This window comes from Lolium rigidum, chromosome 1 (genome assembly GCF_022539505.1).
Source record: "Lolium rigidum isolate FL_2022 chromosome 1, APGP_CSIRO_Lrig_0.1, whole genome shotgun sequence".
Lineage (NCBI taxonomy): Eukaryota > Viridiplantae > Streptophyta > Magnoliopsida > Poales > Poaceae > Lolium > Lolium rigidum.
The window spans coordinates 36,439,260-36,455,098 of NC_061508.1; the positions used below are offsets into that span (position 1 = coordinate 36,439,260).

At 46.1% G+C, this 15,839-nt stretch overlaps 1 protein-coding gene across 1 annotated transcript; it reads right to left on the minus strand.

Annotated features, from left to right (window-relative positions):
- Nucleotides 1-3,522: 3,522 nt before the first annotated feature.
- Nucleotides 3,523-9,988, minus strand: LOC124685211 (ubiquitin-conjugating enzyme E2 34-like; the record flags this gene model as incomplete). The annotated part of the gene is given in 9 exon segments (XM_047219545.1): nucleotides 3,523-3,981; nucleotides 4,293-4,384; nucleotides 4,771-4,798; nucleotides 5,256-5,295; nucleotides 5,382-5,443; nucleotides 5,592-5,655; nucleotides 5,772-5,810; nucleotides 9,659-9,713; nucleotides 9,787-9,988. Coding segments are annotated over 9 exon segments (720 nt in total). The 3' UTR covers nucleotides 3,523-3,698.
- Between the last annotated feature and the right edge of the window lie 5,851 nt (nucleotides 9,989-15,839).

Sequence of the window (15,839 nt, forward strand, 5' to 3'; positions counted from 1 at the left end):
CAATCAAAAATAATTTGTATTTTGGACACAACAAAAAAAAAATTGGTAAAATTTTAAAATCGCTTGATTGAAGCCGTTGAATGGAGAATATCCGGCGGATGCGATGTCCTACAGTCAGTCACTGAATCCCAGTCTAATGGCGACCGCGGCCGCCCCACTCTTTGTCTGGTCAGGGACAGAATCTCCATGTCTAGCGGAGCAAAGGCCGAGCAAAAGCAGTGAAGTGATAGAAGCCTCCACCTTTTCTTTCGTCTGAATCTTAAAGCAGCCTGCTCTTCTGGACGGTACAGATTGTTTCCTCACCCATACGTGCGTGTATAAAATCCACACTCGTCATCTTGATGCTTTCATAGAATGCATTTCAGTAAAAATAGAGGGAGAAATAAATTTTCGACTCGATTTGTGCAAATTTTGCAAGGGCCCAACATAATTGATTCGGGGCGTTGATTAGATGGTTTCACAATCTCATACGACCTCTCTATTCCTAAATATAAGACGTTTGGGGAGTTCTAATTGGTAGTAGTTTTTCATATTGGTATAAGCGGTGATGACAACTGCAGATCCTTTAACCGTTTGAGTTGCTTGAACTGTGATCAAGATACAAGTGAGAAACCAGACTGATTATTTCGTCACGCAATTGGATTGGGCGCCATGGTTGCTTGGCACGTAGCAGACCGGAGCCATTGCCCATTGGCCACCGGCCCTGAGCCTGCGGTCGGAGTGATGTCATTGTGTGGGTGCCAATGTCTCCGGGCATACGTCAGTGTGGGTACTGAGGCGCATCTCGAGCGGGCCGACGTATTTTTAGACGTCTAAATATCTGCGTGCGTTTATTTGCGTTTGCCTACGGACGTGAAAATGGTTATGTGTCCGTTTTTGTCGGGTGGCTTCAGCGGGCCGACGTATTTTCGGCGCGGATCATTTTAGGTTCAGAAAATTCAGAAAACGATCAAATTGCACGAAATTATAACCTCTTATTGGCTCAAATTGAGGTCTCAAATAAGTTCATCATATTTTGCACATGGTACAGCAAAAAAATAGAGTCCAAAAGGGGCACAATATGGCCAAAACAACAAATCTAATCCAAAAGGGGGCCATGGTGCTAGACATTGGTGCCGCAGATCAGGCGTCTCGCGCGCGGATTTTGGCGCGCTTCTTCATGAACCAGGCCCTGGTGTCGTCGTCCATGCTGCTCAAGTCGGCCAGCATGATCCTTCTGTCCTCTACACGGGTCTTGGCATCGGCGTCCATCCTCCTGGCCTCGGCGTATGCCTTCTTGGCCTCGACGTCCATCCTTTCGACCTCAACGACCTCTTTGGTGAGGTTGAGGTAGATGGCAGTTGCGGCCTCTTTTTTCAGACGCTTCTTCTTGTCCCTTTTCGCCATGGCGGCTTGATTCTCGGCCATCATCTTCTCCAGGGTATGCGTGAACGCAAGGGCTGCTGCCTCCCGGGCTAGATCGGCCTTGGTAGCCTTATGGCCCTGAGGACGAGGTGGAAGGGCTTTCTGTCCATGATCGTCATCTTCGCTATCGACGACAACCGCTGTCCCATTCTTGGCAGCTTCATCGTAGGCCGCAAAGCTTGTCTGCCACTTTTGCGCGCTCTTCAGCTTGTCTCGGCAATTGACCATATGGAAGCCCTTCTTATGTGTTGCCTTGAACCTTTCCAATGCCCGGGATACCTGCAATTGGTTAAAGCCCGGATCATGGTTTGCGAATAATGTACATAGAATAGAATGATGATGCTCGTTTGTTTACCACTGAAATCACATCAACGCCGCTAATGGGGTTGTTCACAACATGTTCGATGGCGAAGCAGAACTTGCTTGTCTCTTGTTCGATGTAGTTCCATTTTTTTCTAATGGACACTTCCGTGCGAGGGCTTGTCATCTCGTAGGGCGCGTGAAGCTTTCTCTCATTCTACTCCTGCATCACATTGGCCTAGTACACCTTGCCTTTTTGTTGGGCGCTATTAATACAGTCATGGCTGGTCGTCAGACACGAGTCGCACAAACAATTTTCCTCGTCGTCGTTGAAGCCGCAGGTCCTATGGCTCCCCCTTCTTCTTGGTACCATCGTCCGTGGTGAGGAGAGGCCCTGTTGGCGTGTCCTCATAGTCGTGGACGCAGAAGGTCGTTGCATGCGTGGGTTGGGTGGAGAACAGTCGTGCGCCATCGATGTCCTCCACATCCTGCGTCTGTGGCCACTAATCATGCGGCCCTATCCCGGCGCCGATGTCGCCAACGAAGCCGCCGCCGTAGATCATGGCCTCGATGTCGTTCTCATAGCGTCCATTCCAATAGGCCTACAAATCACCGGAAGTCAGACGCATGACACACGGCAAACCCACACAGTGAGAGAGCTTACGTACGGGGTCGTCCATCGTCAGGGCAGATGGTGCCATTTCGTCAAACAGGCTGCGGGGCACCGGCATGCTCTCCTCCGGGACCTGGCACATCTTCTGTGTCGCGCCTGGGCACGACTCACCGCTTCTCGGTGTCCGGTTCACGTCGGGAACCAGCGCCCCGTTGAACTGCACCGGTGCGACGCCGGAGGCGAACCGCGACGTCGTGTGGACCTGCAAGGGAGCGGGCGTTCCAGGACGCAGCTCGAAACTTATCGAGCTCACCGACGAGGCCGGGGGAGCGATCCCCTCTCGCTTGACGAGGATCATGACCTCCACATATCTCAGATGGAGGCCTACTTGCGCCATGCCGACTTTCAGCTGCATCTACCACGCCATGTGCTGGATGGCCTCCATGGCGGCGGCCGCTGCATACCTCTCCTTCAGATTCTTGCGCCGGTCCCGACGCCTTTCCCTCCTTGGACAGCACCTTCTTTGCCGTCTTCGGCTTACCGTCCCGGCCGCCAGTGACGGCACGTTTTGCTTCCGCCGGAGCTGCGGCCTCCATTGGGGTTGTGGTCGTGGCTATGGGGGAGTCCGGGGCGGCGGTGACGGCTGCAAGGGTTTCCCTCGGAATCGATGGTGGTTGCAACGACGATGACGTCCATCGCTATGGCCTGGACTGCTAGCGCCGGTCTACTTTTATTTTTCGCGCGGGGAATGGCCACTAGCAGGAATGTTATCGACCTTCCTACCACTGACGCGCGGGTCCTATGTAAGTTTCGGTGAACACTCCGCGCAACCACGCAACGTCTACAGAGATGCAAACCTGTCGCATATTTGGACCAGGTTTACGTCGTCACGAACGGTCCGGTTACTTTGCGTCACCCCGCTAGTCCGGTCACTTTGCGTCACCCCGCTAGAGCAGGGCTGTTCATGGACCGATCATTTTGCGTCACCCCACCCCCGCTAGAGCAGGATCTAGCAGGGCTCTTCGTGGACGGAAACGGTCGCTGAGCAACCGCGTCACCCTACACAGAGTTCGTCTAAATTAGAATGACCAGTCACTCGTGTCCTGAAAGAATTTTACATCTTTAGTATAAACTAACATGTCATGAATTAAATACGTTCGCAGCTGAGCAAAAAAAATAACAGGCAAGGTTAAACAATATAAATATACTCAAATAAAGGAGCTTGTAGAGTTTCTCGACAAGTGAGAATACGGTTCTACAGACTTCACCATCACAAGTTCATCACAAGGTAGTAATCCACGGATGAATGAGTTGCACAAACCAAGAGAAAGCTATACAAAATTACGGCCCCACCGTCACAATTTTATTGGACTTTTTACCGTCAAAGTTGCATCAGGGGCAAGGCCATCACCGCGCCAAATACAGACACGATAAGCACCATCAGCCAAAAGGGCAGTCTCGTCTTCTGCTTCTTTTCGCCCCGGCCCTCTACCACTGGTTTTCCTACATTGTTCACCAAAGCTGCGGCTTCCTGGACAGCAGGAGGAGCTGGAGCAGGGTTATCCTGTGGCTCTGGCTCCGCTGCAGTTTGCTCCATTTCTTGCTGCTGGTTGTACTTCTCCACATACTCAGGAAATAATTTCCTGAAGTGTGGGCAATTTTTGCTGCGGAACAAGAGCATGTTTATGTAAGCTCATGGTCTAAAACAGGGAATACTGCATGCCAGAAGGCATTACCAGCCATTTAGAAGTATATACATCAATGATTTAGCACTGGTGAGCTCGTAGCATTTGGGAAATAGAGCATAATGAATTATTGAATAAGTGAATGAATGAGATATAACTACACTAAAAAAAGACTGAAAGTAACTGTTGCGGGTCATCTCAAAAAAAAAAAAACTGTTGCGGGCACCTAACATGCCTAGGCCAGAAGCATCTTTGTTCTGAAGAGTTATCTTGCAGAGAAATGCATTTACCTCTCACAGTTGTAAGAAAGGGAAGCCTTTGCTAGACGCTTCTTCTCTCCATCTGTGCTCCTGATGCTTCCGGTGGTCAGAGCATCATCCATCTATACATACAAGAATAATTTTATCGTTCATACAACACAAGTCATGGAATTAATCATTTGAAACAACCAAATAGTTGTAAGGGATAGAAAATAGCAAGCTGTAACAAATAAATCGTATGTCATTTAAGCCCCAGAATACTACATTCAGGTGACTAGAATGAAAATTTAGTAAGATTATCAGTATAACAGAAGTTCCATCACAATACTGCATCCTTGCAAGTAAAATGCCAATGTGTATTAACTGAACACTACGAAGTATTGCTTGCAGTAGTAATGTGGTGCTTAGTAAGTTATGAGAGTAGTTCATCTCATAACGATATGTGAACAATTAAGAATGCAAACATTGTTTTTGTTAAATTCAAGCTGATGAAAAAGTAAGGACTCACCATAAATGATAGCAGCCCTGTTAGAATGCTGCAGCACAAAGGAATATGTCAGACCAGCGATGAAAAAACAAGAATTCTCAATGTCAAAATACATTCACAACTTGACAACGAAAGGTAACTTCTATCCCTGGAAAAGTGAAGATACACTTTGATGTTCTTGCAAGCTCCACCCTCTTATTGTTAAATTTGAACTTTTTCCCACTTTCAAGCAACCAAAAAAGCATGATTCATGAAGGTTCATATAGCGTAACAGTAATTGATGTTGAACAATGCAAGTAACTGAAGGCCATAAACTAAAGTAGCTGAAACTGAAACAGGAAAACACCTTATGGGCGCATATCAATGTTCAAACTTAGGAGCTGAAAAGTACGGACTAGTTTAGATACCCAAAAATAGTTTAAGAAGGTCAATGAAGGATTTATTCCATGGGGAAAGAGAGAACACTTTATACTCGCTGACTCAGCTAGATATCATTATGAGCATACCTTGCTACAGACCACATTGGATTCCAAGATTCTGGATGAACTGTAAAAACAAAGCAATACGGGAATCTTTCAAAACACGATTGAGTACACAAGGAAATTAAGATGTGATTACACCATGATGCTTACAGTCGCTCATTGATAGGCATATCCGTTTGTGAGGGGCAAACCTGCCGCTGGGGGTTGTCATGCTGAACAACAAAGACAAACTATAAGTAAAAGAGCAAAGTTAAGAGGAATTCATTACTTCTAATACGTGTGTATTTACGTTATATTTTTACATCTTAGTAAGAAAGACATCATATAAGAAAAACAACCAATGGGCAAATATTTCAGTACCTAATACTTGGAGGTTTAAAAGGGTAATCTGATGGAAATTTGAGCTTTCCGTAGTAATATCCACCTTCAGGAGAAAAAAGTGTGAAAACTATGTTATATATATCAAATAATAGGGCAGTATACTGACTGAAGTAGGGCAGCGCCTAAAAGATAGAAGTTTCACATATGCACCATAGTTACCTTCAAAGGGTGTGCCCACACTTCCTTCAAGTACAAAGTCTGGCATAAAAAGACAAAAAAAAAAGTAAGACGTGAGCTTAAAAGAGCGTAAAAGATAGACAGCATCGAAAACAAGCATGCCGGTAGCACAAGAGCGAAGAAGATAGAGAGCATCGAAAGCAAGCATGCCAGTAACACGCATGACATATAATCGGGAGATCGACAAGGATTAGACTTGCAGCAAAGCTTGATGCAACAAAAAAAAACTCTGGTATTATGACATTCATGTGGCCAGAACAAAGATTAAGTGTCGTTCAACAAGTCACGCTTGTCTACAGGTCACAACATGATTGTCGATAAGCTGGAGCGACACGACAAGTTAATTGTCGATCGACAAGTTGACAAGTCAACGACTTGTCTCTGTCGAGAGGTCGAACGACAAGTTTTCTTTTTTAGCTGAAAACTGTAGGGGAAGCCCCGACAGTAAAATTTTATTGAAGATATAAAATATGTATTGTACAAGGAATGAGGAGGAGATCAAGCAACAAGTTGTGGGCTGGGAAATAAAAATGCCATCCCGTCCCATGAAACCCTATCTAAACAGATCGTGCCCTCCCAGGCTCCCACCCAACCACCGCCCGTCGCCTGGACGCTCCCCTCTCGCCGCCCCTCACCTGGCCGCTGCCGGCTTGCCACCGGTGCTCCCGCCACCTCCTCTCATTTGATTGTAGGCTGCTGGCTCGTGGAGAAGTGAAGGGTATCAGGTTCCTCTCCACTCCCCATGCCCTCAAAATTTAGTACTCCGTACAGTAAGTTACTGTGTATCTTTTAGTAGTTACAGGTCAATACATATCGACTTGTCTACCCCTTGTCGAGACTTGTCACGACTTGTCAGCTTGTCGGTACCCAAGCGACAAGTTGCGACACGTAATCCTTGGGCCAGAATACAAACCAGGCAACCAGGGATACTTTATTGTCACTGATATGTGTGACATTTGTTAAAATATGAGTAGCTAAATTTAGACCATACAGAAATCTCAATTTCAAAATGACAACATATTGACAAACACATACATTTACTTTGCTTGCGCTTACCTAAGCCTAAAGTGTCCAAAGTTGCCACAAAAATTTACACATCAAGAACAGCAGAGGCATGAAGAACATCACCATTTCGGGCAATTAACCACAAACACAATGTTCATTTCAACAGAAGTTACCACGAACCTTCAATATGTAATAAACCCATCAGAGCATCTGTAGTAGATGCTCAAAATTTGGTCCTCTCCATATACACATCTTTAGACAATCCCAGATTTTCAGCAGCTCGTCAATATACAGGACATCTATGTTTCTCTCTCTAATATTTTAATAGTACCTTATAACTACCATTCAACAGCTATATTTTCAACCGTGACTTTTGTATCTAGCAACTGATGAAGCAATATAGCTGGGACAAAGAACTTCGAATGCATCCAGCAACTGATGTAACAATATATCTATATTTTCAACCAGGACTTTTCAAATGTATCTAGCAACTGATGAAACAATATAGCTGGGACAAAGAATTTCAAATGTATCTACCAACTGTTGATACAATATAGCATTACTGGAAGCTCTGATCCGTGTACTGGAAACATATAGTACCATGGCACCATATCTTTCATAATTTATGTTGGATAGCATCAACTTGGCCCATAACCCCTATATGTGTGAAGGAGATTGTCACCTTCGCCATGTGCTGCCGTCAGTTGGGAGGAAATGAAACAAACCAGGACAAGTAGGTTTCATCCCAGCATGGCTCGATCATGAGAAGCGGCCCACGTCACCGCCCAAATGCCGCAGCCTGGGAGCTAAGGGAACTAGAGAAAATGGTTCAGTTCTCTCCAAGCCCAACTAAGTTTTTTTTCTTTAGCAACACTGCGATGGCTGCCAGGTCACCACATAAGATAGGCCCTCATTGTCAGGTAACCCCATATGCTGTTAGGCTGGCTACAGTGGGAGTACCATAGTTAGTATCATGCATGCCATGTTGGCAAAAGGCTGATGTGACACAGCAATTAATGAAGAGACAGGTGATAGTGGTATCATAATATGATACAGTATTCTTGGGAGTCTGATAGCTGCAATCCAGGCCAATTTATCTAACCTTTCCTGACCAAGTTCTACATACAAGGAGATAGAGACTGGAGCAAACATCCAAGGGTGGCGCGTTGCCAAGATAAAAAGAGAGTGCAGAAAAATTCAGCTCATGAGCTAGCTGGTTTCATTAGAAGCATAGTGGTGATGTCTAGACATCATATGTATCTAAGCCAGTTCAGTGGGCTGCAATCCGCAATAAATACACTAGTAATATTAAGAACAGAGCATACCCCACTGTCCCATTCTTCCCCGTGTGTATTTCAGCTGCTGTTGCTCTCTCAGTTCTTCCCCACTGACCAGCGCTTTGCCCACTCTCCTCGTCACACCTGGGACCATCTACACCGAGGCCCAGGTGCAGCGGCACCGCCCAGCCCCTCCTGTTCCCAGGTGCAGCCGTGCAGCCCTGGCCACTACTGCTCTCTCTCTCTCTTTCTCATCACTTTCTTCTTCACCACAACAAGCCCAAGCACAACAGGCTGGCCCCTCCTCCCCTCCCATTCCCAGGTGAGGCAGTGGCCCCAGTCCCGTCCCTCTCATCCCCACCTGAGACAAGCCCCAGAGCTCTGTCGCCACTCCGTCCAACCTGGAGGCTGATGCGAAGAACCTGCTGGATCCATCCGGAAGTGGTGCGGCGTTGGCCAGATCCAGCAGCACGGTGTGCGGCCATGCCCCTGTCGCCCCTCTCATCTCTCCCTCACTCTGAACAAAATGGTTACCTACCTTGGGCAAGGGCACGGCAGCGACCTCGCAATCATCATCCTGGTCTCCAACGGCTCCGGATAGGGGTGGGAACAAGGCTGGGAGGAGTAGTTGCTCGCCTCGCTAGTTTTGACAATGTCGCTAGGTCGTTACTTACCTCCCTATTTTGGACAAAGTCACTAGGCCATCCACATCTGGACGATCTCCAAATTTAGACAACCCTTTAGACGAGCTGCTGGGAGCTGTTTTTCAGTACGACGGTCTACATGGCGTTCGGATGACTCTATAGGCCATCCACTAGAGATGCTCTTGGTAAGCTTGATACAATGATTACCAAGGTCTCAGCCATCATTGCAGTGGTACAAACCATTCTACACCAATGCAAAATATTGTGGCTAACGATATTTATAGTAAACAGATGGGAGGCAATGATTCAAGACAGTGGCGCAACTGCATGAGTAGCGATGATTGTTGATAAATTTCCAGTATATCATGAAATATAGTGGACCACAGACCACTATATAGGCTAATAACCCATGCGCTCCCAGCCACTGACACAAGAACATCCAACTTTGGTTACTGCCAGGAGCTAGTCCGTACCAAACAAAAGTAATGATGAAGCTAAATAAGCTTTTCTAACGAGTTAGCATCTCTATGACCTGTGAGTCTGAGCTATTCTTCCAGGAGCTAAGGAAAGCTCAAACTTACCCAACCCATAATCCAAAACTTGAGCACAGCAGCAGAATTTAATTTGCGTTTTGAAAACAACAATAGGTGGTGACAGAGACACATTAAGCAGATTAGCCCAGCAGTTTAAACCTTATGTATCTACTATGCCACAAATGGGCAAACATAAGCATGCCAATACCTAAATAAATCAAGCACAAACTAAGACTTCATATCTTACACCAACATAAGCCACATGCGTATACCAGATACATCAACTACTAGCACCACACACAAAAAAACCACCAATCGCAATCACCAATCGCTCCGAAACTGGAAGCATCCTCCACTAATTAAAATTTTAAACGACGGTGAAAATAAATCAGTGGGAAGAAGCTACTTACGCCACTCCAATATGTCGTTGGGCAGCGGGCGGGCCACGATCTGCGGCGGCGGCTCCTGCAGCGCAACGAATCGCGTCAGAGACCCACCAAAACCGAAACCAATCGACTCGGAACGTGCAGCTGCTGACCTTGCAGAGCGCGTGGTACTCCTTCTGGAGGCGCTTGAGGCAGCCCTTGTCGGCCATGGCCAAAAACCCTAGGGCGGCGGCCGCGGCGGGCACCGAACCCCTCCCTAGCTGCTCGAATCCGCCCCCCGCGCGCGCGCCCCTCGATCGACGGCGGAGGCAGCGCGATCCCGAGGCGGCAAATCGGGGGCGGGAGGCCGGGGATCGAGTTCCGCGGCGGCGGATTGGGGATTTGGCGGAATCGGGCGGCGGGCGCGGGTGGGGTGGGGGATCGGCGGCCGCGTTCCCCGGTGGAGGGGCCTAGGCTAGGGGAGCGACAGCGTACGGAGGAATAGAGAGGGAGATGGGGAAATCGGCCGGGGATTTTATCGATCGTGCCCGATTTGCCTCGAGATTCGTGTCATCGGGCGGGTGTGACGTGGCCGGTCAGGGCGGGCGAGTCGACGGGCGGGACGCTGGGTCGCACGCGTTTTCTGCGACGTTGTCCGGTCCACCTGTTTCTGTTCCCTAGTTCTCTACAGCTCCGTGCCTTCAATTTTGCGAATTACCGAGCTTTCATTAATCAAACAGCAGGATTAGGAGTGGATTATAATTGATCGACAAGACACCTTCCCTCACTAGAAGCTTCCCTAGCACAACTATATTCCGGCGTTAACAGAGTGTGTCTTCTGCAACAAACATGCATGCCTTGTTGTTTTGCCCATATGCCAGGGAAGTTCGGCAAGGAATCCAATCTGAACATGATATTCATCTTCAAAGGAAGTCGTTTATATCTCCAAGAACCTGGGTTATGGAGTTTCTGGATCGTGATTCGGATGTTCAGATTACTGCTGCTATTACTACTACGTGACACATATGAGATGCAAGGAACAAAGCTCGAGAGGGAGAAGGTGTTTTGCATCCTACGTCCTTGGCTGCCAAAGTGAAATCTTATATTGATATGATCCTGGGACAGAGATTTGGTGCACATGAGCTCCAGTGATCCCTTTTTAAAAAAATAATTAAAAATCATACTTTTAAGTTTTAGAAAAATTTGAAAATAAATCATGATGTAGCCAGTATTGTATCCCCACAAACCTGCTACTAACCATAGACGTGAGCTCTCTTAAGGTGCTAAATGGGTTCCGCCGCCGGAAGGTACAGTTCTAGTGAATGTTGATGCAGCTATCTTTTCGGCATCAAAGCAGATGGGGGCCGGTATTGTTGCAAGAGACCACACTGGTAATTGTATCGCTGCTTGTGGCGAGCGATCGGATATTGTTGTGACACAAGAATTAGTGGAGGCTCTTGCCGTCCGCAAGGCTGCCTTGTTTGCTCTTGATGAGGGTTTTTCGAAGATCATCATTGCTTCCGATTGTCTTTCGGTGATACAAAGAATAAAACCTTCTGTGACTGATCGTTCTCCGTGCGGCATAGTCATCGAAGATATTAAGGCTATCTCAAGACGGTATACTTTCTGTTGTTTTCGTCATGTGCTTCGCGTGCTCAACGTTGCTGCTCATCAGTTAGCTAGAGAGTGTATTTCCTTAGTTAGCGCTGTGTGGCGTGGTGTTTCTCCAGATTGTATCCGAGAGGCTTTGTGTAATGACATTATGATTATTGATCAATAAAGAGCACGCGTTTCCCTCAAAAAAAAAAACTATGGGCGGTTTCATTAACTAGTCGCTCCACAAACAGAAGCAAAGCTAGAAAAATCCCGCAAAGCTCCTTTGTCGTCTGACGGATGCTGGCGATGCATAATCTACCACCACCTGGATCTTCTATCAACTTGATGACCTCCTCAGCGTCAGTCTCGATCTCCACCTTTCAATAGTTGTGATCCCTTGCTAGTCAAATTCCAATTCTAGGATTTTCACAACTAGCGAACTTGCAGTATGTTCAGTCCATAGTTATTGCGCCCTTATAACAACACCTTCTGAGTTCCTCACCACTATAATAGTGGCCCCTGATTTTTATTCTTCGCTAAACCTAGCATCAACATTATTTTCTATGTTCCTCGGGCTTCTTCCAAAGAACAATTGTTGTCATCGATTTTCTAACCTTTTTTTATTTTCCTCCTAGGCAAGGTCATAAGTACTATCCAATGCTCATTGTACCAAACCAAGCACACTCCTTCCTCCTTCCCCATGCCACACAACATTTCTCTATGTACCTTGATCTTATGAATGACCATACTAGATTTCTGAGAAAATATCTTTGGAAGATTAAAATACCCCTTAAGATAAAGATATTTATGTGGTTTTTTAGTAATAAAGTGTTGCTTACTAAGGATAATCTAATTAAGAGGAAGTGGACAGGTAGTCGAAAGTGTTGTTTCTGTGATAATAATGAGACCATTGATCACTTGTTTCTTTCTTGTCCATTTGCTAAATTAATCTGGAGAATGGTATATTTTGCTTATAACATTCCTCCCACTTCTAATATGACGAATAGGTTTGGTAATTGGTTGAATGTAGTAAATAAGAATGATAAAGAGCATATTCGTATTGGAATTTCAGCAATTTGTTGGTCTATATGGACAAGTAGAAATGACATTGTGTTTAATAAACAGAAGGGAACCAAGTTTTTGCAGGTTATTATTCGTGCGGTGCATTGGATCCAACTTTGGGCGTATCTTCTCCCAGAGGACCAGCGGGATACTATGGCTATTGGATGCAACTGAATCTTGACGGTCGTACGGGATTGCTATTTCCAGGCTAGTGGATGGCGGCACACTAGAAGGATTGAATATTGAAGATGGATAGATTTTGTTTGCTGTTCATCTTTGTGTGGCCGTTTATTGTTACAGCCTTAGCTTCCATGTGATTGTAATAAGTATACTCTTTTGAACTCCATTTTTTAATAAAAGATATGGTTGTGTGCATCTATTGATGCAGAGGCCGGAGCGATGCTCTGATACGTCCATTTTGCATCACTATTTTATATCATAATTTACTGTTATTCATTGATATATTTCATATTTAGAGATGATACTTATGTTATTTCACCTATTTAGCATTTTTCATGATTATTGGAGAATTATTCACCAGAGTCAGAATTCTGCTGGAAAAAGCACCGTCAGGATACAATATTTCTGAAGATCAACAATTGACGGAAAATACACCGAAGCTCCTATTTTCCCAAATAACGGAGCCAGCCAAAAGGGAAGGCCGAGGAGGGCCGCCATGGGCCCTCCACATAGGCCGGCGCGGGCCCTACCCTGGCCACGCCGCCATGTGGGGAGGTGGCCCACGACCCCCCTCAGCCATCTCCCTTTCGCGTACTTCATCTCCCGAGAACCCTAAGGTGCAGGGAGGCATCGAGGATAGACACCGCCGCCTCTGCGAGGCGAAAAAACACCAGAGAGAAAAGAGCTCTCCAGCAGGCAGAAATCCGCCGGGGAAATTCCCTCCCGGAGGGGGGAAATCGTCGCCATCATCACCGTCATCGAGCTGGACTTCATTGGGATCATCATCATCATCATCTCCACCATCGACACCGTCATCTCCACCGCTGCACCTCGTCTCCGTTGTAACATCTTGGGTTGAATCTTGATTATTTCATAGGGGAAACTCTCCCGGTGTTGATTACTCCTTGTTATTGATGCTATTGAGTGAAACCATTGGATCAAGGTTTATGTTCAGATTGTTATCCATCATCATATCACCTCTGATCATGTTCCATATGATGTCTCGTGAGTAGTTCGTTTAGTTCTTGAGGACATGGGTGAAGTCTAATGTTAGTAGTGAACTATGTTGAGTAATATTTAATGGTTTGATATTTAAGTTGTGGTGTTATTCTTCTAGTGGTGTCATGTGAACGTCGACTACATGATACTTCACCTTTATGGGCCTAGGGGGATACATCTTGTGTTCGTTTGCTAATTGTGGGGTTGCCGGAGTGACAGCGAACTCGAACCCCGTTGGTATATCGATGCAGGAGGGATAGCGGGATCTCAGAGTTTAAGGCTGTGGTTAGATTTATCTTAATTACTTTCTTGTATTTGCGGATGCTTGCAAGGGGTTTAATCACAAGTATGTATTAGTTCTAGGAAGGGCGATGCATTAGCATAGGTTCACCCACACAACACTTATCAAAACAATGAAGATTAATCAACTATATGAAGCGTAAGCACTAGACTAAATTCCCGTGTGTCCTCAAGAACGTTTGGTCATTATAAGTAAACAAACCGGCTTGTCCTTTGTGCTAAAAAGTATTGGGCCACTCGCTGCAATTATTACTCTCGCATTTTACTTACTTGTATTTTATTTATCTGCTATATCAAAACCTCCTGAAAACTTGTCTGTGAGCATTTACAGTGAATCCTTCATCGAAACTGCTTGTCAACACCTTCTGCTCCTCGTTGTGTTCGACACTCTTATTTATCGAAAGTACTACGATACACCCCCTATACTTGTGGATCATCATGCTCCCATATAAAAAAAAACATTTCTCTTTGTCCACTGCCCAACAGGCCAACACCCACACAGAATGGTACATGCATTAGCCAATGGTATAATTTGTCCTTTAATTAGATTTGTTGCCCGAGAATTAGGGTGCAACAAAGGTGATTTGATTGAGGCAGCTTTCTTCAACTCCTCCCAAAACAAGATGTGCCCATGTACACTCAAAAAATGCATGGTATATTGACTCTTATTTTTAACAACTTTACCGTAGGGGAGAACCCTGATACGTCCAAAACGTATCTACTTTCCCGAACACTTTTGCTATTGTTTTGCCTCTAATTTGTGCATTTTGGATACAACTAACACGGACTAACGCTGTTTTCAGCAGAATCACTCTGTGTCTCGTTTTTGTGCGGAAATCCAACTTTCAGGAAAAACCTCGGAATTTATACGTAAGGCCCTATTTTTTCGTAAGACTCACGGAGCCGGAAGGGCAAGCCGGTGGGGGCACGAGGCCCCACACACTAGGCCGGCGCGGCCCGGGGGGCCCGCGCGGCCCTAGTGTGTGGCCCCCGGCTGGCCCCCGACGCCCTCCTTCGGACTACTTATCGCCCTCGATCTAAAAACGCACGGGGAGAAGTCGAAGTCGCCGTAAACCCTCCGAGAGCCGCCACATCGCGAAACTCCGTCTCGGGAGCCGAAGTCTTCGTTCGGCACTCCGCCGGACGGGGAATTGGAGGAGATCTTCACCGCCATCACCGCCAACGTCTCTCCATCGACCAGCCATGTTTCCCCCATCCATGTGTGAGTAATTCCCCCGTTGTAGGCTGAAGGGGATGGTAGGCATTGGATGAGATTGGTCATGTAATAGTCATAAGATTGTTAGGGTATAGTGCCTAGTATCCGTAGATGTCACTTTTATGATATTGTTGCAACTTGTTATGCTTAATGCTTGTCACTAGGGCCCGAGTGCCATGATCTCAGATCTGAACATGTTATTGATTCATGAAGATATTCGTTGTTTATGATCTTACCCGCAAGTTGTATACACACGTTGTCGTTCGGAACCAATGGCCCCGAAGTGACGAAATCGGGACAACCGGAGGGGATGGTAGTGATGTGAGGATCACATGTGTTCACGGAGTGTTAATGCTTTGCTCCGGTACTCTATTAAAAGGAGTACCTTAATTTCCGATAGTTTCCCTAGAGGCCCGGCCGCCACCGGCTGGTAGGACAAAAGATGTTGTGCAAGTTTCTCATTGCGAGCACGTACGACTATATATGGAACACATGCCTATTGATTGATTAGTACTTGGATACCGTTTTATTATTATCTGCAAATGCCCTTGCTTTGATTGTTATACTCCCTCCGTTTCAATTTATAGTGCCTATAGATTTTCTGCACGGTAATTAGCGCAACTCATTTTTTAACACAAAACGCCCTAAAGAGGCGAACCACGATCACATAAATACTCCAGATCTACCAATTTCTCGATCCCGTTGTGGAGTCCTTTGCGGAGTAGGAGAGAAATAAGGAAAGTGAAAACAGAAACGGAAGAGATATTGCAAATAAACACAGATATACTCTTATATTACGAAACAAATGCAGAAAATCTATAGGCGCTATAGATTGAAACAGAGGGAGTATGAGTTTCTCTCATACATGCAACG